The sequence below is a fragment of the Amyelois transitella genome, chromosome 24, assembly GCF_032362555.1.
Source record: "Amyelois transitella isolate CPQ chromosome 24, ilAmyTran1.1, whole genome shotgun sequence".
NCBI lineage: Eukaryota > Metazoa > Arthropoda > Insecta > Lepidoptera > Pyralidae > Amyelois > Amyelois transitella.
The window spans coordinates 6608560-6634564 of NC_083527.1; the positions used below are offsets into that span (position 1 = coordinate 6608560).

General features: G+C 39.0%; 2 protein-coding genes and 1 long non-coding RNA gene across 3 annotated transcripts; all 3 read left to right on the forward strand.

Moving 5' to 3' along the window:
• Positions 1–1859: 1859 nt before the first annotated feature.
• Positions 1860–13633, forward strand: LOC106137569 (cathepsin L-like proteinase). Its single transcript, XM_060951292.1, has 13 exons — positions 1860–1941; positions 3084–3189; positions 3706–3808; positions 4391–4502; positions 5391–5517; positions 6149–6261; positions 6823–6916; positions 7275–7352; positions 8265–8491; positions 8938–9064; positions 10461–10566; positions 11750–11934; positions 12840–13633. Exons 1-13 carry the CDS (start codon positions 1869–1871, stop codon positions 13018–13020), a joined length of 1632 nt encoding a protein of 543 aa, XP_060807275.1. The 5' UTR covers positions 1860–1868; the 3' UTR covers positions 13021–13633.
• Positions 13634–16842: 3209 nt separating this feature from the next.
• Positions 16843–18470, forward strand: LOC132903279 (uncharacterized). Its single transcript, XR_009657364.1, has 3 exons — positions 16843–16910; positions 17724–17835; positions 18350–18470. It is a non-coding gene; the product is annotated as an uncharacterized LOC132903279 (long non-coding RNA).
• Positions 18471–19119: 649 nt separating this feature from the next.
• LOC106137576 (procathepsin L) lies at positions 19120–25784 on the forward strand. Its single transcript, XM_060951419.1, has 8 exons — positions 19120–19198; positions 19944–20037; positions 21043–21120; positions 21489–21718; positions 22630–22756; positions 23730–23835; positions 24874–25058; positions 25604–25784. The coding sequence occupies exons 1-8, from the start codon at positions 19120–19122 to the stop codon at positions 25782–25784; spliced, it is 1080 nt and encodes a 359-aa protein (XP_060807402.1).
• The last annotated feature ends 221 nt before the right edge of the window (positions 25785–26005 follow it).

Below are 26005 nucleotides of genomic sequence, written 5' to 3' on the forward strand. Positions count from 1 at the left end.
CTGTTTGGCTTTATGATAGATTTGAGATTCTAATAGTGGCATCCCAAGTTTATAAGCCTATCTTTTAGCCGCATTTTACGACATCCATGTTAAAGATATGGAGTGTGAGTGTGAATCTCAATTCCATCTTTAAGCCATACAGCTGAACGTGACCTTAAAGTCTGTCCGAGGCTGTTGGTTCTGCCTACCCCGCGAGGGAATAAACGTGATTAAGTATGTATGTATGTAAATAGTTAACTCACCCAAATTTGCATGTTGCTTGCCGTTTGCAGAATCTACAGATTGTTTAGCTACAAACGCTTAAATACATTAATTTTTACCGTAAGTGACACAAATTTAACGTAAACACGATTCATAAACTCGCTGTTGCCCGCGAATTCATATACTTAAGTTTTCTTATATACGTACATACCTAAATATATATGGTGACGTCTATATCCCTTGTGGAGTAGACAGAGCCAACAGTCTTGAACAGACTGATAGGCTACGCTCAGCTATTTGGTTTAATGATAGAATTGAGATTCAAATAGAAATAAAGTTTTCTTAAATAATGGAGGTTTTGAAATCATTAACAGCTGAACGTGCAATTTCAGTGTTATCGGGACTGTTGGCTCTGCCTACCCCGTGGGGAGTGGGGACGTGATTGTATAATGTGTATGTTTGTGTGTGTATGAAATTCAATATCCACCAGCTATTAATATTACTTCGAGGCTCACTCAATCTGTGTAATTTGTTCCGTACTATATGTCCATATCTATCTATCTCAATATTGAAGGAAATTGAAGCAAAGCATTACTTAAATAATTGTTGAGATGGATTGAGATGTTAAACTGAATATATTCTTTTGATTATTAATTTATTCAAGCCTTCAACCTTAAAAATATTGACGTGCCCGCGACCTCCCAGTTTCAAGGCCATTTAACCGCGCAGGCAGTTAAAATTTATGTTAATGGTTAAATACGTAGTTAAATTAAAAAATAATGAGTGAATATTGATAAAAGGACGTTTAAAATTAATGGATTTAATGAGATTAACTTGTTATAGAGTGACTAAGTCCGGCTTATTAGTTTTCCTAAAACATAAGGGTATTTACAAACTATATGTTCTGGAAGGTCTAGATGAACTTTAATAATAAATCAGGATAATCCTGGCGAAAGGTCAGGTCAAGAGTATTTGCAATTAACGAGCACTCATTTGAGTTATGAATGTGGATGAAGCGAAATAAGTAACTATGCACAGATCGTGGCAAATGGAAAGATGTAGTAGGTATCTGTCTACTTTTTCGGGTAATTGGCGTCGTGATTTTACGTATGTATTGTATGTACATATTTTTTTACAATAATTTCCTAGTTTTTACAACCATACATACATATAATCACGTCTTTATCCCTTGCCGGGTAGACAGAGCCAACAGTCTTAAAAGTATAGTTTTTACCGGGCGGAAAAGTATCCATGTCCTTCTCCAGACTCTTATAATTACATATACATATATACCTACGCAAAATTCCAACAAGTTTGGTTCAGAAGATAACGCGTGTAGAGACAACAAACAAACAAATAAACTAACTGCATTGATAAAATAAGTTTGGATTAGTAAAAGTTAATTTAATATGTAAAGAATTTTGTTACACGAGTGTGCGGATCACAAGAATTATTTATTTGGCAAGGCAATGAGGCAAGAAATTGTAGGTAGCATCTTATAAATGATTTGTCTCTCAACTTGGCGTTCACTCATAACATTTGATTTGTTCATTTAAGTAAGTAAGTAAAATATTCACAACAGCTTCGTGTGCGGATAGCCTAATTGATTCCCTATAAATATTGATAACATCCCTGTTCCGACATTTGCGCGGGAAATTGCGCGCAAAATGGGTTTTACTTGGAATTGTTTGATATTAAATTTATTGCTTTTCAACTTTTCATGTACATATGTTATAATAGGTAAGTATTTTTTTAGTATACTACGTTTCATATACTTAGCAGACAAATAGGCCGATTTTAGCATGTTTTAATAACATACTAGCTGTGCCCGCGACTTCGTCCGCGCGGAATAGTTATTTTGGGCATCATTGAAGCTCTCATGGATGAATAATTTTCCCCGTTTTTTTACATTTTCCATTATTTCTTCGCTCCTAAAAGATGCAGCGTGATGTTTTATAGCCTTCCTCGATAAATGGTCTATTCAACATAAAAATATTTTTTCAATTCGAACCAGAAGTTCCTGAGATTAGCGCGTTCAAACAAACAAACTCTTCAGCTTTATAATATTGGTAAAGATTATTTATAGACCAGCTGTGTACCTACTAGGTAATCCTAACTAGACCATCGTAGTACATACATACATAAAATCACGCCTCTTTCCCGGAGGGGTAGGCAGAGACTACCTCTTTCCACTTGCCACGATCTCTGCATACATACTTCCTTCGCTTCATCCACATTCATAACTCTCTTCATACCACTCGACCATCGTAGTATTTGAAAAAAAAAATTTTTTATCATAATAACAGGTGTTTAACGCGCATGTAACGTACCTTTATTTAATCTCGGACGTTTCGAATCATGCTACAATGATCCGTGGTCACCGAGCGACTGTAAACTAGCTGATATATACATGCATACATACATATAATCACGTCTATATCCCTTGCGGGGTATACAGAGCCAACAGTCTTGTAAAGACTGATAGGCCACGTTCAGCTATTTGATCATGATTCGAAACGTCCGAGGTAAAATAAAGGTACCTACGTTAAATGCGCGTTTAATACCTGTAGTATTTAATTTTATATGTAAATAGTTGCAACGCGTAAGTTTAAAAACAAATTATTTTATTGATGCCATAGGTACTTTAGAATCGGACTCCATATCTTGCCATGGATATCGTTAAAGACGATTGAGGGATAGGCTAACAAATTTGGAATTCTTCTTGTAAGCGATGGGCTAGCAACCTGTCACTATAACAATTTTAATTCCATTAATTTAAGCCAATCAGCTTGACGTGGCATTTAAGTATTTTCAAAACTTGGCTCTGTTAACCCCGTAATGGATATAGACGTTACTATATGTTTGTATTTTGTTGTAAACAGGTGATTACGATGAGACAGCTCCTGACATCATCTGGCCCAGTGAATACTATTTTAGAGGACAAACAATTGATACTCATACGGGCATTGTTCATCCCTATAGGATGTGGTAAGTATACAATACAATACATACATATAATCACGTCTATATCTCTTGCAGGTTAGACAGAGCCAACAGTCTTAAAAATACTGATAGGCCACGTTCAGCTATTTGGCTTAATGATAGAATTGAGATTCAAATAGTGACGGGTTACTAGCCCATCGCCTAAAATAAGAATTCCAAGTTTAAAAGCATATCCCTTAGTCGCCTCTTACGACATTCACGGGAAATGAGACGGAGTGTTCCTATTCTTGTTTATATTGGTGCCGGGAACCACACGGCACTCAGTCACATCCATTTCAGTTAGGTCTAAAGGTGCGACTGGCAGAGAATGCCTTGTGGCATAAAGTCCACCTGTTGTACATTTTACGTGCATAAAGTTTATTTATTTATTTAAACTTCATTGCACAAAATACAAATGTATAGCACAAATGCCGGACTTAATGCTGGAAGCATTATCTACCCAGTCAACCATTTTAAATAAAGTTTAAATAAATAAATAAGTTCATTCCTTTTGTGGTACAGGTATAGTGCGGAATACAATCGCTCTCGGTATGAACTTTATGGTGGGGAAATAGACAAGTATTACGTCGCTGATTCCGAGGAAGAAACGGGAGGCGTTTATCGTGTAAGTCACCCTTCTTCCTCTCCTCACGTCTTGCAGAAAAGTCAAGTCAAAAGTAACTTAAAGCGACGAACTTAAGATGAAAGATGTAGTCTCTGCCTCGCCTTCCGCAATTTAAACGTATACAATACATATCATGAGAGTGACTGACAGTTTTGAGCATAATTCTCGAATTTTTCTTTCACCATCTCTTTCCCATGGATGTCGTAAAAGGCGATTAAGGGATAGGCTAGCAACCTCTTATTATTTGAATCTCAATTCCATCACTAAGCCAAGCAGCTGAACGTGGCCTATCAAGTCTTTTCAAGACTGTTGGCTCTGTTTCATATAGGAATTTGTGATTATTTAGGATATTTATAATAAATAAAACACATTCGAGCTTCGCTTGCATGATGACGCAATGCCAAACTGATTTATTGTCTTCTATGGCCGTTACAAAACTGTTAGTCTATCTCTCTTGACAATGACATTGACACTAATATGACACAGGCTCTGTCTACCCCGCAAGGGCTAAAGACGTGATTATATGTATGTACGTATGTGTGTATGATAAAAAAACAAATTGTCTTGTTTCGTTTGTTTCAGATACTAACAGTGACAACGGAAGACTTAGAAAACGTGGTAAGATGCATGTTCGAGCGATCGTACGAGGAACAGATGGACTTCTTGCCTGACACGGACTCCATGAACAATACAGGTAAGTTAACGTTTAGGACAAAATTCCCTAAACTTTTTTGTGTCTAAGACTCCTTGCCATGTTTTTCCGTGTTGGGTAGACCCCCTTATTACCTGGATATTGATTTCCTGTATCCTACAACAACAAACGGCCTCTGTGTGACATAACCTGATATAAATTATTTTGATTGATTGATTTGATTGATAAACCCAATCCCGCCAGGACAGACATGCCAAAAATTTTTTCACATTTTTTATAATCTATGTGTGCCTGTTCATACATATAGTCACATCTATATACCTTGCGGGGTAGACAGAGCGAACAGACTTGAAAAGACTGACAGTCCACCTTCAGCTATTTGGCTTAATGATAGAATTGAGATTCAAATAGTGATAGGTTGCTAACCCATCGCCTAAAAACAATCCCATGTTTATAAGCCTATCCCTTAGTCGCCTTTTACGACATCCATGGGAAAGAAACGCAGCGCCGTTTTTATCGCGAAAAACACTAGGTATAGGTACTCGCTATTCGCCATTCTGACGTGAAAAGGGAATGGGATAATTTTTCGCACGATATAACGGCTTCGCGCGTGCCAACTTCATCATTCACACGTCAAAATACATTTGTTTTTTGTTTGTTATATTTTTAATTTTTATTGCACGGTAACTCAAATATTACTAACTTAATTAATTACATAGTCCTGGTAAAGGGTCAGGTCAAAAGTACCCGAAACCGCCGAGCTTGCATGAAGAGAGTTATGAATGTAGATGAAGCGAAGGAAGTATGCAGAGATCGTGGCAAGTGGAAAGAGGTAGTCTCTGCCTAACACCTCCGGGAAAGAGGCGTGATTTTATGTATGTATGTATGTATGTATAACTCAAACAAAATAAGGTACAATTCTTGTTTAAGACTCCTACGACTTCAACGGGAGAGTTGTCAACGAGTGGAAGAGGGAGATAGAAGAGGAGGGGGAGTATCGTCTGGAGGACACTCTTCTTGTGTACCGCACAGAGTACGGGGTCGATGTGCCTATCTCGTAAGTTCACTTTATGTATGAGCTTTAGAAAACATACATACATATAATCACGTCTATATCCCTTGCGGGGAAGACAGAGCCAACAGTCTTAAAAAGACTGATAGGCCACGTTCAGCTTTAAGATAGAACTGAGATTCAAATAGTGACAGTTTGCTAGCCCATCGCCTAAAAGAAGAATTTCAAGTTAATAAACTTATTCCTTAGTAATTTATTACATTAAAAACTGTAGCGGGATAGTTTGAGAAAGCTCGTCCGCCAGGGAACCGTGCGACAGACCATGTAGTATTTATGCTCCAATACATAGATAGCGCGATTTAGACTCTTCACTGCCATTGGCTGAGCGCGGCACCTTCTTCGCTGCGATTGGCTGATGGCGTGTGTGATGTCGCCACTTAACCTTTATTGTAATACTAGCGACCCGCCCCGGCTTCGCACGGGTGCAAAATTATAACTGTTATTATACATAAAAACCTTCCTCTTGAATCACTCTACCTGTTACAAAAAACCGCATCAAAATCCGTTGCGTAATTTTAAAGATTTAAGCATACAGACAAACAGACTAAAATAGCGACTTTGTTTTATACTATGTAGTGATCTTGGCAATAGAATTAAATCAGTAATTCTTTTACAGATTTGAACAAAAGAAGTACGATTTAGAAGCAGGAAGATTGCTGGATCACACTATCACTGAATATTATGACTTTAAGCCGTCAGTTTGTTATGATGATTTGCAGATCAGCGAAGGTAAGTTAGTATGTCAAGTATAGTAGTCTAGCTACCTCTATTTTTTTTAATAGCTAGCTTGACTAGGTTATTAAATAATTTTCACTTCAACATACACACATCATAATATAATCATCGTTTCTCCCTTATGGAGTACACAGATTCCACAATCTCAAAAAGACTGGAACTGGAAGACACTTTCAGCTGTATGTTTCAATGATGGAATTGAGATAATGACTGGTTGCTAACCCATCGCCTACAAAAAATCCTACTAATATTATAAATGCGAAAGTTTGTGTGTATGTCAGGATGTCAGTATGGATGTTTGTTACTCTTTCACGCAAAAACTACTGACGCAATTACGATGAAATTTGGTATGTAGGTAGCTGAAGACCCAGAATAACATATAGGCTACTTTTTATCCCATAGTTCCCGCGGGCGGCCTCTAGTATCCTATATATTGATTGACTTTAACAATTTGCATAGGAAGGGAAGCTGCTGGTGCACATTATATTATTTCCTCGCTATCTGATGAGCATGCAAGCTTCGCTGCAAAGTATTTTCTACATTTGTTTTTTACAGAATATAACTGCGAAGTAGTAGACTTTGGTAAAACTGTAAATATGGACTTTCTGCATCCATCTTCGATGTCAGACTTGGATGTTGCTTTTGATGCGTAAGTCTTGAATAATATATTAATTAATTTAAAACTCTATTGAACGTATCTTGAACAAATTAAGGACGTCTTGGCAATGGGTCAGCTCAAGAGTACCCGAAACCGCTTAGCTTTTATGAAGAGAGTTATGAGTGTGGATGCCGCGAAGGAAGTGTGCAGAGATCGTGGCAAGTGAAAATATATAGTCTCTGCCTACCCCTCCGGGAAAGAGGCGTGATTTTACGTATGTATGTATGTCTATGGTATTTTTTTTAATTTTCACGCCATGGAAACAATTGGGAGCAAAAACTAACCAAACTAAAAATTATGATTCTCATTATAATGAGAACCATAATTTTAAGCATTATATTTGTTTTAGGTACAAAATAAAACATAATAAAGTGTACAAAAATGGGGAGAGTGAGTTAAGGAAGATTATATTTCACAAAAACTGGAGGTAAGAAAGCTTTACCATTATACCAAACAGCTGTACGTGGCCTTTCCGTCTTTTCAAGACTATTGGCTCTATCTACCCTGCATCTAGATGTGATTATATGTAGGTATGTATGTTTATATTAACTGACTTTTACAATCTACGCAGAAAGTGAAGCAACGGGCATAAACTATGTTTTCTATGTTACCAGACTAGTATGGAAGTTTCTTTTGGCAAATTAAACAGATTGAGTTGGCCTCGAAGTAAGTTCGAAACTTGTGTTACGAGATACCAACTGAAAATGAACTGAACTAAAATGTACGAAAGTTTGTTCAAGATGAATAACAACATACATACATACATACATATGGTCACGTCTATATCCCTTGCGGGGTAGACAGAGCCAACAGTCTTGAAAAGACTGAATGGCCACGTTCAGCTATTTGGCTTAACGATAGAATTGAAATTCTGCTAGTGACAGGTTGCTAGCCCATCGCCTAAAAAAGAATCCCAAGTTTGTAAGCCTATCCCTTAGTCGCCTTTTACGACATCCATGGGAAAGAGATGGAGTGGTCCTATTCTTTTTTGTATTGGTGCCGGGAGCCACACGGCACATGAATAACAATTATATTGAAAAAAGATGTTGTTAGGGACGCGCTCACTAAGTATTTAATTAGTTAAAAAAAAATATAGGTTGCCACCTCATCGCCTAAAATAAGAATTCCAAGTCGACCTTTTACTTCGAATCCCGGCCAGGGCATGATCATAAAATAACTTTTTCTGATTGGCCTGGGTCTTGAATGTTTATCTATATTTCTAAGTATTTATTATAAAATATAGTATCGTTGAGTTGGTATCTCGTAACACAAGTCTCGTACTTACTTCGAGGCTAACTCAATCTGTGTAATTTGTCCCGTATATTTATTTACTTCACAGATTAGTTCAAGATCACAATCGCCAAAACCTGAGGTATAAACTAGCAATAAACAAGTTTGCAGATCGTACTGACGATGAGTTGAGATTCTTGACTGGAACTAGACCTTCGGACCCTCACAGCAAGGGCACTCACACTTTCCATAGTCTGGAGGAAGTGGATCGGTTCGCAGATGAGTTGCCAGATGAGTTCGATCTCAGGCTGAAAGGCGCTTTGAGACCTATAAAAGGTGATTGCCATAATTTGATGTTATTGAGCTGCTACTTTATATTTATTATGCCGTGTGGTTCCCGGCAACAATAAAAAAAAGAACAGGACCACTCCAGCTCGTTCCCATGGATGTCGTAAAAGGCGACTAAGGGATAGGATTATAAACTTTGGATTCTTCTTTTAGGCGTTGGTCTAGCAACCTGTCACTATTTGAATCTCAATTTTCATTAAGCCAAACAGCTGAACGTGGCCTATCAGTACTTTCAAGACTGTAGGCTCTGTTTACCCCGCAAGGGATATAGACGTGATTATATGTATGTATGTTAACGCCCTTCTTCCCTCTTCACGTCATTTTTACGTGTTTCTTTTTGTATGATCCACATTCACCAATATTGTAGGTTTAGATAGTTCTATTGAGACTCGTCATTTCACAATTGTTTCTCTAAATATCTGTTTGCTGAACAGCGCAAGGTGAATGCGGTTCATGTTGGGCGTTCACGTCGACAGCCACTGTTGAAGGAGCCATGTCCTACGGCTTGGGAGGCAGGAGTGTGGATCTCAGCGAGCAATCTGTTGTCGACTGCTCTTGGGGGTAAGACCACATCTGTTTACGTCTTTATATCATCTAATCTAGCCTTTTGCTAAGCCGAGCAGTCAAATGCGTCTTTATATCATCGAAACTAGTCCTTACTAAGCCAAGCAGTCAAATGCGTCTTTATATCATCGAATCTAGCCTTTACTAAGCCGAGCAGTCAAATGCGTCTTTCTATCATCGAATCCTTTACTAAGCCGAGCAGTCAAATGCGTCTTTATATCACCGCATCTAGCCTTTACTAAGCCGAGCAGTCAAATGCGTATTTATATCACCGCATCTAGCCTTTACTAAGCCGAGCAGTCAAATGCGTCTTTCTATCATCGAATCCTTTACAAAGCCGAGCAGTCAAATGCGTCTTTATATCACCGCATCTAGCCTTTACTAAGCCGAGCAGTCAAATGCGTCTTTATATCATCGAATCTAGCCTTTTTGCTAAGCCGAGCAGTCAAATGCGTCTTTATATCATCGAAACTAGTCCTTACTAAGCCAAGCAGTCAAATGCGTCTTTATATCATCGAATCTAGCCTTTACTAAGCCGAGCAGTCAAATGCGTCTTTCTATCATCGAATCCTTTACTAAGCCGAGCAGTCAAATGCGTCTTTATATCACCGCATCTAGCCTTTACTAAGCCGAGCAGTCAAATGCGTCTTTCTATCATCGAATCCTTTACAAAGCCGAGCAGTCAAATGCGTCTTTATATCACCGCATCTAGCCTTTACTAAGCCGAGCAGTCAAATGCGTCTTTATATCATCGAATCTAGCCTTTTTACTAAACCGAGCAGTCAAATGCGTCTTTATTGATATAAAGATTCGATGATTCGAATCTAGCCTTTATTAAGCTGAGCAGTCAAATGCGGTTCTTGTGAACACCAACATCAACCACCACCTGGGATGTGTTGATCTCAAATTGTTTATTTATAATTGAAGTGCGTTTGACCTCAATCTGGCTGATGGTAAGCAATATGAGGCCTAAGATACAACGTGTAAGCTTAAATAATGTCTAATCACTTATTTTTGGATGAGATGCAGGTATTGGGAGATAAAATTTTAATACATACATATGCATACATATGGCCACGTCTACATTCCTTGTGGGGTAGACAGAGCCAACAGTCTTAAGACTGATAGGCCACGTTCAGCTATTTGGCTTAATGATAGAATTGAAATTCAAATATTGACAGGTTGTTAGCCCATCGCCTAAAAAAAAGAATCCCAATTTTGTAAGCCTATCCCTTGGTCTCCTTTTACGACATCCACGGGAAAGAGATGGAGTGGTCCTATTCTTTTTCGTTTTGGTGCCAGGAACCACACAGCTACAATAAAATTTTAATGGTTGAAATAATTTTTAAAGTTATCCCTTACTTAATAAATCTAGCAGGTTTTTGGGTTTCAGGTATAACAATTATGGATGCATGGGTGGTACGCTAAATGACGTGTTCAAATATATCCTGGACCATGGAATACCAGCAGACATTGAGTACGGAGAGTATAAAGAATCTGTAAGTCACAAATACATTTAGATATTGGTTTTGTCCAGTGCACCAACCTCATGTCATTTCTCTCTCCCGTTTAGTCCAGGTTACATCCTCACTTCTCTGGAGTATCGTGTCTGGAGTGGTCTTTGCTGAGCACCTTTGTTGGATGCCTACTAAATTACAAAATCAGAACAAATTCCAGAAAGATGGATAATTTCTTCCTATGTTGTATATAATGGCATGCTCTCAAGTACACACTTTTCAGCTCTGGATCCAGTAAAGACACAAAACGAAGTCATTAAAGTATTAAGTAGAATTTCTACAAAAAGTCCTCGCGTGGAGACGCGGAAAGCGCAGCGTAGGACGGCCCCTCGCGAGAGGGACCTAAGGTCTATAGTTCTCCCCATAATCTTCATATTAAAAATTTACTAACTGTCCCGGCAAAAGTTGTTTTGCCTAAATAAATGAATAATAAATATTTTATAAGTAATTTCTAGTTAAAAGAAATGTTAATGTGCCGTGTGGTTCCCGGCACCAATACAAAAAAGAATAGGACCACTCCATCTCTTTCCCATGGATGTCGTAAAAGGCGACTAAGGGATAGGCTTACAAACTTGGGATTCTTTTTTAGGCGATAGGCTAGCAACCTGTCACTATTGGAATCTCAATTTTATCATTAAGCCAAATAGCTGAACGTGGCCATTCAGTCTTTTCAAGACTGTTGGCTCTGTCTACCCCGCAAGGGATATAGACGTGACCATATGTAAGAAATGTTAAGTGTGAACAATCTCTATCACTAAGGGGTAGATGTTAGCCGATTCTCAGACCTACTCAATATGCTCACAAAATTTCATGAGAATCATTCAAGCCGTTTCGGAGGATTACGGGAACGAACATTGTGACACGAGAATTTGATATAATAAGATAAAGTGGTCCGTCATCACTCGAGAAACTCTTAGAACATGGAAATCATTATACATTGTATCTAGGGTGCCGTGTGGTTCCCGGCACTAATAGAAAAAATAATAGGACCACTCCATCTCTCTCCCATGGATGTCGTAAAAGGCGACTAAGGGGTAGGCTTATATACTTGGGATTCTTCTTTTAGGCGATGGGTTAGCAACCTGTCACTATTTGAATCTCCATTCTATCGTTAAGCCAAACAGCTGAACATGATGATATGTATATGTATGTATGTTGTTTATAGGAGGGAACCTGCCACGTCCAAAACCTGACGTCAGTCTTCAAGATCCGAGGGTTCGGGAAGGTGAACCGCAACAGCGTGGACTCTGTCAAGCTGGCTCTGATCAAGTACGGCCCCGTAGCTGTCAGCGTCATGGCTACATCCAACATGAAGCTGTATTCCAGCGGCGTCTTCTATGACGAAGAGTGGTAAGAAGAATATATATGTATACTAGAGGCCGCCCGCGACTTCGTCCGCATGGAAACCCTATCAATCCCGCGGGAACTCTGGGATAAAAAGTAGCCTATGTGTTATTCTGGGTCTTCAGCTACCTACATACCAAATTTCATGGTAATCGGTTCAGTAGTTTTTGCGTGAAAGAGTAACAAACATCCATACATCCATACAAACTTTCGCCTTTATAATAGTAGTATAGGATACGGGACAAATTACACAGATTGAGTTAGCCTCGAAGTAAATTCGAAACTTGTGTTGCGAGATACTAACTCAACGATACTATATTTTATAATAAATACTTATATACATAGATAAACATCCAAGACCCAGGCCAATCAGAGAAAGTTCGTTTCTCATCATGCCCTGGCCGGGATTCGAACCCGGGACCTCCGGTGACACAGACAAGCGCACTACCGCTGCGCCACAGAGGCCGTCTTTCTTTTGATATGGTCTTCGAGTCTTTGTTTGTGAGCAATATCTATCGTTAGTTGTATTTATTTATTTATTTTATTTACTTCTATATTTATGTACGTCTAGGAAAAAAATACAATTAAAAATTAGAATAAATAGAAACTTTGTACAAGGGCACGAGATACATACATACATACATATAATCACGTCTATATCTCTTGCGGAGTAAACAGAGCCTTTGGCTGTTTCTTTTCAGCTGTTTGGCTTAATAATAGAATTGAGATTTAGTGACAGGTTGCTAGCTTGCCTAAATTTGGTATTCTTCTTACCAAATTTATTAGTCTATCCCTTAGTCGCCTTTTACGACATTAATGGAAAAGAGATAGAGTGGTCCTTTTTCTTTTTTATTGCCGGGAACCAAACGGCACTTTTTTATAAATGTTAATAAAAACCGCATTTGCTCCAGTGAAACCGGCATGGCTAACCACGGCATGGTCATAGTGGGTTATGGGGTCAGAAACGAAGACTCGTACTGGATCGTGAGGAACTCCTGGGGCGAGGAGTGGGGAGAGGACGGTTACATCCTAATGTATGCCAAAGATAATAATTGTTTCATTCTCGACGAACCTTATTATGTTATTGTTTAAAATTAAACGACAATTATTGTTGAAATAATTAAGTTGTTAAGCTAAGTAATAAATAAAACAGTCCTGTCCTTTTTATTCCCACGCTAATTCTAAAAGGTAGCCTGAAAGATATTGCATAAAAGCAAAGGCCGCCTTTTTCGTAACTGCTATTTAAATTAATCAGAAAATTCGCAATGTATAAAAGGAACTTTTACCAGAAGAATTATGTCGAAACCTCCTTAAAATCTGTAGTAAGGTTTGAAAGGTTTTTGTTCAGAAACAGACTAAATATCACATACTATGCATTGATTGATACAATTGATGTTACAACATTACTATTAGGATGTGATAATTAAGATCATCTTGTTAAAAATCATGCTTTTATAATTACTTCACCATAAACATAATGGGTACTGTTTGGTCTACTATATTGTTTAGTCTTTTTATAATCTGTATTTTTGACTGTTTGTGCCACAATAAATGAAAAAAAATAATGTCTTAAATCTGATTATTTAGATGTCAAAGTTCAGATGATGGTTATTGATATAGATTATGAAGACATTGATGATATGGATTTGTATAATTAGGCCTTAGATTTATAAAGGTATACCTAAGTTATATAAATGTTAATAAATTTCACGTGCTATTGATCTGTTTGGTTTTATTTCTCTGTTTTTGCTAAATAGATAGATTTTTATATACGCCAACGTGCGGACAAAGTCGTTTGCACGACAAAGATTTAGAGCTGCGCGCTCGCAGCCTATACGCGTTGCGCACGCGGTGCTACCCACATTAGGAAAAACATATATAAAATGGAGGGAAAGGTCGGAGTGGGAAGACCTAGACGAACGTATCTTGATCAAATTAAGGACGTCCTGGTAAAGGGTCAGGTCAAAAGTACCCGAAACCGCCGAGCTTGCATGAAGAGAGTTCTGTTATGAATGTGGATGAAGCGAAGGAAGTATGCAAAGATCGTGGCAAGTGGAAAGAGGTAGTCTCTGCCTACCCCTCCGGGAAAGAGGCGTGTTTTTATGTATGTATGTATAAAATGGTGAGTTATGGATAGCCTGCATTCGGATCATATCCGCACGCGGGCTGCATAATAGGAAAGGGGTATTATCCAAAATAATTATATTCGTCTTCTTTATGGCGGACCCTGGGCCCCGAAACACTTCTGTGGAGGGTGCAACCGGGAACACGCGTAATGAGAGAGATATAAAGTCCGAAACAAGGATAATACATTATGCCGTGTGGTTCCCGGCACCAATACAAAAAAGAATAGGACCACTCCATCTCTTTCCCATGGATGTAGTAAAAGGCAACTAAGGGATAGGCTTACAAACTTGGGATTCTTTTTAGGTGATGGGCTAGCAACCTGTCACTAGTTGCATCTCAATTCCATCGTTAAGCCAAACAGCTGAACGTGGCCATTCAGTCTTTTCAAGACTGTTGGCTCTGCCTACCCCGCAAGGGATATAGACGTGACCATATGTATGTATGTATAATACATTATCATCATCCACACAAAGGTTCTCCGCTTAACCCAATGGTAGACTGTTAGATAATGCCATTAGCATTAAGTCCGCCTATTGTAGGTACTTCACAAATTGTAATTGTTACAATAAAGAATAAATAAATATATTCAAAACATGCACACACACATTCACATCTTTATTCTTTACGGTGTAAACAGAGACAAAAGTCGACAAGACTCGTAGACCACGACGGCCTCTGTGGCGCAGCGGTAGTACGCTTGTCTGTGTCACCGGAGGTCCCGGGTTCGAATCCCGGCCAGGGCATAATGAGAAAAGAACTTTTACTGATTGGGTCTTGGATGTTGATCTAAAGAAGTATTTATTATAAAATATAGTATCTAATATTATAAATGCGAAACTTTGTAAGTATGTCAGTATGGATGTTTGCTACTCTTTAACGCAAAAACTACTGAACCGATTACGATGAAAGTTGGTATGTAGGTAGCAAGACCCAGAATAACGGGATTGATAGGGTTTCCATGCGGAAGAAGTCGCGGGCGGCCTCTAGTGTATTATAAAAAAATCATAGAAATTGGAAGTATACTATATACATATAATCACGTCCATATCTCTTGCGGGGTAGACAGCGCCAACATTCTTGAAAACACTGACAGCCCACGTTCAGCTGTTTGGCTTAATGATAGAATTGAGATTCAAATAGTGACAGGTTGCTAGTCTATCGCCTAGAAAAGAATCCCAAGTTTGTAAGCCTTAGTCGCCTTTTACGACATCCATGGCCATTCAGTCTTTTCAAGACTGTTGGCTCTGTCTAGCCCACAAGGGATATAGACGTGACCATATGTATGTATGCATGGTACTACTTAGACTTACGTATTAACTGGATCTTATGAAAATAAAGCCGCGGGGAACGGCTAGTTCTAAAATTTACTAAGTAACAACAAATTGGAGGGCAGAAATGTTAAATGAAATCTAATTAACTAACTAATGAACTGAAAATGATTCGGCAACTGATAACACGACCTATTTATAGCGTTTTCCAAAATAAACAATGTACTTATTTAAAATTTATCACCATGGAATATTTTACGTTTTGTTTCATTTTGATTTTTGTTACCATAATAGGTGCGAATGGAGCTTATATTTCAAGTAAGTAACTTAACTGTGCCGTGTGGTTCCCGGCACCAATAGAAAAAAGAATAGGACCACTCCATCTCTTTCTCATGGATGTCGTAAATGGCGACCAAGGGATATGCTCATAAACTTGGGACTCCTCATTTATGGGCGATGGCGCTAGCAACCTGTCACTATTTGAATTTCAATTCTATCGTTAAGCCAAATAGCTGAATGTGGCCATTCAGTCTTTTCAAGACTGTTGGCTCTGTCTACCCCGCAAGGGATATAGACGTGACCATATGTATGTATGTATGTATGTATTCTATTATTAAGCCGAACAGCTGAACGATTGTTTTAATATGTTTTAAAAGGAATGCATTATTGCAATATTTATTTGTTTTTTTTAGGTGCTGAAGATCTCACTTCAGGTCCAAATTGGCCACCTGTATATTATTTCAAAGGCGAAATAGTCGACGTATTCAATTCATTTACAGAGTCTTTCGAAATTTGGTAAGTTCTAATTGAATACTTAAAATCACGTCAATATCCCTTGCGGAGTAGACAGAGCCAACATTAAGGATAGAATTGAGATTCAAACAGTGACAGGTTACAATAAGAATCCCAAGTGTATAAATAGCCTTTACTTATATTGTCGGCAGCAAATCATTAAAGTTACATTAAACTACGCATAGCATGGTACGTAATAAAATTTGTTTTTGTAATTAATTTTAAGTTTATATTATTTTGCGTCGTACATAGTCACTTCTATATCCCAAGCGGGGTAGACAGAGCCAACAGTCTTGCAAAGTCTGATAGGCCACGGCTATGCTCTTTAGCTTAATGATAGAATTGAGATTCCAATAGTGACAGGTTGCTAGTCCATCGCCCAAAAGAAGTTTATAAGCCCATCCCTTAGTCGCCTTTTAAGACATGTTTTGTGTTTGCCGTGTGGTTCCCGGCACCAATACAAAAAAAGAATAGGACCACTCCATCTCTTTCCCATGGATGTCGTAAAAGGCGACTAGGGGATGGGGTCACAAACTTGATATTCTTTTTTCGGCGATGGGTTAGCAACTTTTCACTATTTGAATCTCAATTATATCATTAAGCCAAATAGCTGAACGTGGCCATTCAGTCTTTTCAAGACTGTTGGCTCTGTCTACCCCGCAAGGGATATAGACGTGACCATATGTATGTATGTTTTGTCGTAGGTACGTTAAATCAATGCGGAGGTCTCGTATAGATTTGTACGATGGTTCAATAAGGAAATACTATTGTTCTGATGATGACGAAATTGTAACGGTATGTATATCTAACATTAATTTGTTTTCATTAATTGACGGCCTCTGTGGCGCAGCGGTAGTACGCTTGTCTTTGACACCGGAGGTCCCGGGTTCGAATACCGGCCAGGGCATAATGAGAAAAGAACTTTTTCTGATTGGCCTGGGTCAAGACCCAGATATCTTTATCTATATAAACATATATTACAAAATATAATATCGTTGAGTTAGTATCTCGTAACACAAGTCACGAACTTACTTCGAGGCTAACTCAATCTGTGTAATTTGACCCGTATATACCTATATGTTTAGTCTTTAAAATTTTTCGTTCTTCCTCCTGGCTTTAGTCCCGGTTGTATCCTCACCTCTCTGGAGAGGAGCCCGGGGTATGCCTTTGACCATGGATCCTGGATTGGGTGAGTCAGGTTTTTATACGGAGCGACACCCCATCTAATCCGTGTTGGATCGATCATCAGAGAAATGTTTCATAATTACATACATATACTGACGTTTATAGGTATACCTTGCGGGGTAGACAGAGCTAATAGTCTTGAAAAGACTGATAGGCCAGGTTCAGCTTTGGCTTAATGATAGAATTGAGATTCACACAGTGACAGGTTGACCGCCCGCCGCCTAAAAGAAGAAAGCCAAGTTTATAAGCCTATTCCTTAGTCACCTTTTACCACATCCATGGAAAAGAGATTGAATGACCCTATTCTTTTATTTGTTGGTACCGAGAACCACACGGCACATATAAACTTTTATTTAAAAAAAGTCAAATTTTACTTTATGTTTAATGTTTATAACTAACTCACATTTTATTAAAATCTTGCAGATGTTTCCGAAAACTGATGATTCAGAAGACGTGATCATTTCGTGTGATTATAGGACAAGTCATTTAAATCCTTATAATATTTTGCCTGAAGGACTTAATTTGACTTTAACTGGTAAATAAATTGTGTACCTATATAAAAACAATATGCCATGTGGTTCCCGGCACCAATACAAAAAAGAATAGGACCACTCCATCTCTTTCCCATGGATGTTATAAAAGGAGACTAAGGGATAGGCTTACAAACTTGGGATTCTTTTTTAAGCGATGGGCTAGCAACCTGTCACTATTTGAATCTGTCACAATCTGTCACACATACATACATATGGTGACGTATATATTCCTTGTGGGGTAGACAGAGCCAACAGTCTTGAAAAGACTGATAGGCCACGCTCAGCTATTTGGCTTAATGATAGAATTGAGATCCAAATAGTGACAGATTACTAGCAAATCGCCAAAAAAAGAATACCAAGTTTGTAAGCCTATCCCTTAGTCGCCTTTTACGACATACATGAGAAAGAGACGGAGAGGGCCTATTCTTTTTTGCACAGGTGCCGGGAACCACACGGAACATAGTTATAAAAGAAATTATAGTTAATTTGATATGTAATTAATTGTTATTTTATAAGGAACCGGGTCTCATAACGGTAACGAAACTAATATATGGAATGCTGTGAGTACGAAAAAACAAACTAATTTCCACCTTACTGCTATAACAATAAAACATGGAGTCTTCGATGTGCCAATCAGGTAAGACCAAACGTTCCATTACTCTATTGAAGCACTTACATACATACATATAGTCACGTCTATATCCCTTGCGGGGTAGACAGAGCCAGCCTTGTAAACACTGAAAGGCCACGTTCAGCTGTTTGTCTAAATGATAGGTTGCTAGCCCATCGCCTTTTATAAAAAATCTTATATTCATAAGCCTTTCCCTTAGTCGCCTTTTACGATATCCGTGGGAAAGGGAAAACTAACTGCTATAACACTAAAACATGGAGTCTTCGATGTGCCCATCAGGTAAGACCAAACGTTCCATTACTCCCTTAAAGCACCTACATACATACATATAATCACGTATACCCCGTTGCGGGGTAAACAGAGCTTAACAGTCTTGAAAACACTGATAGGTCACGTTCAGCTGTTTGGCTTAATGACAGAATTGAGATCCAAATAGTGACAGGTTGCTAGCCCATCGCCTTAATGAAGAATCCCAAGAGTATAAGTCTATCCCTTAGTCGCCTTTTACGACGTCCATGGGAAAGAGAAGGAGTGGTCCTTTCTTTTTTGTGTGTTTGACTTATGTTATGTTTTAGTTCTGCAAAACAATAATTTTGTAAATTTTGTTTAATAAATTTTTAGCCTAGAAACAGTGAAGTATAATATGCAAAACGGAATGACTGTGGGTCATTTGAAACATATATTCATCGCTTACAACTTGACCGTGCTAAAAAGGAACCTCTATGTAGAAGATGGTATGTATTAATTCGCTATCTATATCAACGTACATATACCCACGTCTATATCCCATGCGGAGTATACAGAGCCAACAGTCTCGAAAAGAGTGAAGGGTCACGTTCAGCTGTATGGCTTTATAATGGAATTGAGATTCAAATAGTGACAGGTTGCTAGTCCATTGCCTGCAAGAGGAATCCCAAACTTATAAGCCTTTTTCTTAATTTTTTCACTTGCAAATGATCCCTGCAGACTTCTTTCGCTTCATCCACATTCATAACTATCTTCACGCAAGCTTGTCGGTACGACATCCAAGAGATGAGAAAGAGATGGATGTGGTTCTATTCTTTTTTTCTACTGGTGCTGGGAACCACACGGCACGTGTGTACACGTACCAAAATTTCTATTCACTCTCTTGGGCAGATGAAATTAAGGTCTCACTTTTAAAAAGGTGATAAGCTTGTCAATAATGCTTTGAAGAATGGTTGTTTTAACGTCCATCCACCTCTTGATACAAATTTGATTTGCCTTGCTAATTTTAAGGACGTCCTGGTCAAGGGTCAGGTCAAGAGTACCCGCAACCGCCGAGCTTGCATGAAGAGAGTTATGAATGTGGATGAAGCGAAGGAAGTATGCAGAGATCGTGGTAAGTGGAAAGAGGTAGTCTCTGCCTAACCCTCCGGGAAAGAGGCGTGATTTTATGTATGTGTGTATGTATACTAATTTTAATGCATCAGTTTTTCTTGTATTTTAGACAGGTGCGATGAAACGCGACACGCCATACTGAAGATACGATTGAAGATGGATTACAGCATTTAAAACCTTATATTCCTCAGGATGTAGAAATTGCATTTAACAGGTTTTTATTCATATTTATATTTTATATCTTTTGCAGTTAACGCACCACCCTTACATTACGAGTGAGCGAGTGAGCTAGTGAGTGAGTGAGTGAATGAGTGAATGAGTTGAATGAGCGAATGAGTGAATGATTGAATGAGTAAAGACATGGTCAGACGTCTGTTCCTTACGTAGTCTGCCGTCTTTCGCAAAACATGGCCGTACCAGCGAAGGCTCTCCTGCATTTGTCTGCTATGTCACGAACGTGAAGGCTTCCGCGGAGATGGGAGTATTTTTTTTAGTTATTTTTTTTGACAGATTACACAGATTGAGTTAGCCTCGAAGTAAGTTCGAGACTTGTGTTACGGGATACTAACTCAATGATGCTATATTTTATAATAAATAGGTACTTATATAGATAAACATCCAATACCCAGGCCAATCAGAAAAAGTTTGTTTCTCATCATGCCCTGACCGGGATTCGAACCCAGCACCTCCGGTGTCACAGACAAGCGCACTACCGCTGCGCCATAGAGGCCGTCAGAATTCCTCACGCGTCCATCTGTGATACTCCACACATCCAGCGCAGCATGATGAACGTGCCCATTCAGTCTCTTCAAGACTGTTGGCTCTGTCTACCCCGCAAGGGATATAGACGTGACCATATATATGTATGTATGTATGTTGATTCCCGTGACACGCAGGTTTGGCTTTGCTGACGGCATTTCGTGATCGCCCCACATAATATCATTCTGTCCTTCAGAATTGTGATTCCCAATAGTCAGTATGTTTATTTATTTACTAATTTATGTACACAGAAAACATCGAGACTGATAAACACAAGAAACAAAATTACAAAGGTTCTGCTTATTTCAAGAGAAATCTCTTCCAGCAGACCCGAGATAGGAGACATGATGGAAAGGGTGACAGGCGTGTACTCCACTCACACAACTAATAATAGACATACGTAAACAAATACAAAAATATATAAATATATGTTATTAAGAAAAATGAAATAACTTTTCAGGTACAAAGTTTACCACAAGAAAGCTTATGACACCGACGAACACGAGATTCGTCAAGATATATTTGAAACGAATTGGAGGTACGTTCTTATACCCTTTTTTGGGTGGTAGTATTTGTAAGGCACTTTAGAACAGTATTAATAAAATATCTCCCTTATAAATGTAAAGTGCCGTGTGGTTCCCGGCACAAATATGTATAAAAAAAGAAATGGGCCACTCCATCTCTTATCCATGGATGTTATAAAAAGCGACTAAAGGATACGCTTATAAACTTGAAATTCTTCTTTTAGGCGATGGGCTAGCAACCTGTCACTATTTAAATCTCAATTCGGCCACCATTAACGCGGCCTTTCAGTATTTTGAAGACAGTGGGCTCTGTCTATTCCGCTAAGAATATAGACGTTTAGAATAAGAATTATATGTTTGTATATATTTAACAACTTTACAGACGCGTAGCATCTCACAACCGAAAGAACTTGGGGTACAAATTGGAACTTAACCAGTATGCAGATTGGTCTGAACTGGAGTTGAAGGCACTTAGAGGAGCCTTACCTTCGAAGGTCAACGATCCTGGAACTCATCCATTTCCCCACAATGTGGAGGAGATTGACAGACTTGTGGAGGGAATTCCTGAAGAATATGATTTGAGAATGGAAGGGGATTTACCAGTCATTAAGAGTAAGTTCATTCCGTTCTTCGTCTTCACGTTGTTAATTTGGTATATTTTAGAGAATAAGAGAGATCCTAATGGGGGGAAGGGAACCTTTGACCATGATTTTAGATAGGGTAAGTCAGGTTTTACACGAAGCGACCCTTACATGAACTCCGCAACCTTTGCAGGAGAACCTAACCCATATTGGTTTACGGTTACACATCCAGTTGCCTGAATGTGCAGGTGTCCTAATGACGTTTTTCCCTACCTGTAAGAGCATCGGTTAGCACTCAAACTAATGTACAGAACTACAGGAATTTCTATCTATGCCTCCACGCGCATCACACATTATAATCGGGCATCTCACAGATTCAACTACCGTGTAATATTTAATCCTGAATCTAGAAAGTTATGTAGTTTTGAATACTAACCGATGCTCTTACGGCGAGGAAAAACAACGCGAAGAAACCTGCACATTCAGGCAACTGGATGTCTAACTATGATCTATCCAATACGGGTTAGGTTTACCTGCAAAGGTTGATCAGGTCAGATAGGAGTCGCTTCGTGTAAAAACCTGACTCGCCCAATCCAGGGTCCATGGTCAAAGACATGACCTGGGTTCCTCTCCAGAGTGAGATTTTATCCTGAACTAGCTGTGCCCGCGACTTCGACCGCGTGGAATAGTTATTTTGGGCGTCATTGAAGCCCACAAGGCTGAATAATTTTCCCCGTATTTTTCCACATTTTCCATTATTTTTTCGCTCCTAATAGTTGCAGCGTGATGTTATATAGCCTCAAGCCTTCCTCGATAAATGGTCTATTCGACACAAAAATAATTTTTCAATTCGAACCAGTAGTTCGTGAGATTAGCTCGTTCAAACAAACAAACAAACTCTTCAGCTTTATAATATTAGTATAGATCTGGTTTGCTCCACAGACCAGCTTGCGTGTGGGTCATGCTGGGCTTTCGCTACCGTTGCGACGGTGGAGGCGGCCGTCATCAGGAAACTCGGAGGTGTCCAATTAGACCTGAGCGAACAGTCCATGGTGGACTGCGCTTGGCCGTAAGTCAATATTATAAAGTTTACCAGGGTTGATATGCAGAGATCGTGGCAAGTGGAAAGAGGTAGTCTCTGCCTACCCCTCCGGGAAAGAGGCGTGATTTTATGTATGTATGTATGTATGTTACCAGGGTTGTGACATTATATGTATATATGTGCCGTGTGGTTCCCGGCACTATTACAAAAAAGAATAGGACCACTCCATCTCTTTTTTTATTTATTTATTTATTACTCAATAATCATAATGAACTTAAAAACAATATTCCGCAAAACTATTTTCACAGTTTGACTGCGGTCAGTCTCATTTAAGCTTACATACTTCTATAGAATTTGAGAAGAGTTTCCCATGGATGTCGTAAAAGGCGACTAAGGGATAGGCTTATAAACTTGGGATTCTCCTGAATGGGGCGATGGGCTAGCAACCCGTCACTATTTGAATCTCAATTCTATCATTAAGCCGAACAGCTGAACTTGGCCTATCAGTCTTTTCAAGACTGTTGGCTCTGTCTACCCCGTAAGGGATAAAGACGTGATCATATGTATTTTTTTTTTGGGCAATAAAGCTAATTTGTATTGTATTGTAGGTATTGTTCCCGGCACCAATAATAAAAATAATAGGACCACTCCATCTATTTCCTAAGATTGTCGTTAAAGGCGACTAAGGGTTAGGCTAATAAACTTACTAATTCCTCTTTTAGGGCTAGCAACCTGTCACTATTTGAATAATTGTGAATAATACCCAATAGTAGTACTAAGTTACAAGTTGGTAGCCCATCGCCTGAAATTAGTTAATAGGCTTATAATCCCAAGTTTATAAGCCTATTAACTAAGCCCTTAGTTGCCTTTTACGACATTCATGAGAAAGAGATGGAGTGGTCCTATTCTTTTTTTGTTTATTGGTGCCAGGAACCACACGGCATTGTAAACGTATACTTAATTATATTTTATAAGTATGTATGAACTGGTATAATTCCAGATACGGACTTATGGGCTGCAATGGCGGATTTGTAGACAAGGCGTATAAATATGTAAAAGAACACGGAATACCAACCGAGGCGGAGTATGGCGGATACCTGCACGAGGTAGGTACCCAACAACCATACTTAGCATAAATCTTCGACTAATTTTCTGTTAATTTATATATATACTAGCGACCCGCCCCGGCTTCGCACGGGTGCAAAATTATAAATGTTATTATACATAAAAACCTTCCTCTTGAATCACTCTACCTGTGACAAAAACCGCATCAAAATCCGTTGCGTAATTTTAAATATTTAAGCATACAGACAAACAGACTAAAATAGCGACTTTGTTTTATACTATGTAGTGATGAGTGCCGTGTGGTTTCTGGCACTTCAGAATAGAACCGCACCATATTTTTCCCATGGATGCCGTAAAAGTCACTAAGGGATAGGCTTGTGAACTTGGGATTCCTCTTGTACGCGCTGGGCTCGCGACCTGTCACTATTTAAGTTCCACGGAAATATATGGACTGTAACTTTTCTCTGACAACCACTTGGCTTACGACCGGTGTGAAGATGTGAAGACGAGAGGGGTTATTCTGCCCTGGTATAACTAAAATGCCGTTATCTGCCAAATCCTTGTTTTAAGTAAAACGTCAAAAACTGCGGTAAAAATTTAAACTGATGCCTTTCATCAATGAGAACGCCTATTTATGACTTAAAGGTACCAAAAAGTCGTATATACAGATCGAAAGAGATTTTTTTTTCTTATTTTACTGGTAAAAAAGGTGTAAATCCTGATGTCAGATAACGGCATTTTAGTTATACCACCGCAGTTTTGCGAGTTTCACTCGATCAAACGCGTCGAGCAAGTAAACGCGACTTTGTATGTGTTTTGATCAGCGCCATCTAGCGGTAACGCGATGGCACTAATGCAATTCCATACAGATTCGTGATTATTTGCTTTTTTTTCGAATAGAATATTTATTTGCTTGATTAGGGCTTATAAAAAGTGTAAAACAAAACATATTTCCCGGTCAGCCATTAATTATGACATCCTGACCATACTCACAAACTTTCGCATTTATAATATTAGTAGGATATGCAATACAATGCAATGCAATCTGAATCCCTGCTTACAATGTTTACCGTTTTCAGGACGGCTACTGTCACACAAGAAACATGTCGATTATGCACCAAATCCAAGGCTACACTTTGGTTACCCCACGCAGTGTCAATGCCCTTAAGTACGCAGTTTACACGTACGGCCCGGTAGAGGTCACTATCCACGCCAGTGACGTCATGATCCTGTATTCCAGTGGAGTATTTTATGATGTGTCGTGGTAAGGAAATGTTTTCTTTTCTAAATCTACTGTCTTCTGGTTTTAGTTCCGTTCCGATCGCATCTTCAAAACTCTGGAGCGCGGGGTATGCCCTTGACCATGGTAAGGAATGGCTTTAGTCCTAATGGCATCTTCAACACTCTGGAAAGAAGCCCATGGGAATGCCCTTGACCACGGATTGGGTGAGTCGGGTTTTTACACGGAGCGACTACCTCCGCAACCTTTGCAGGGGAACCTAACCCGTATCGGATCGGTCATGGTTACACATCCATTTGTCTATATCCCTTGCGGGGTAGACAGAGCCGACAGTCTTGAAAAAACTGACAGGCCACGTTCAGCTTTTTGGCTTTAAGATAGAATTGATATTCAAATAGTGACAGGTCGCTAGTCCATCGCCTAAAAGAAGAATCCCAAGTTTATAAGCCTAACTAACGATTTTTAATAATTAAACTTACAGTGATCGTGGCAAGTGGAAAGAGGTAGTCTCTGCCTACCCCTCCGGGAAAGAAGCGTGATTTTATGTATGTATGTATGTAAACTTACAGTGAAGGGCAACGCCTTAACCACGCAGTTGTGGTGGTCGGCTACGGTTCCCGTGATGGGGAACCCTATTGGATTGTGAGGAACTCCTGGGGGGAGACCTGGGGCGAGGACGGGTACGTGCTGATGTCCGCCAGGGACAACAACTGCCTTTTACTGGACTCTCCGTACTATCCTGTCGTTTAAATTTCAATAAAGTTTATAAGAAATATAAATGTGTATGACAGAAACTTGCCTTATTATTTAGACAGTTTTATTTAGTTTTATTTTTTATTCAATAAGACCTAGATGAACGTATCTTGATCAAATTAAGGACGTCCTTGTAAAGGGTCAGGTCAAAAGTACCCGAAACCGCCGAGCTTGCATGAAGAGAGTTATGAATGTGGATGAAGCGAAGGAAGTATGCA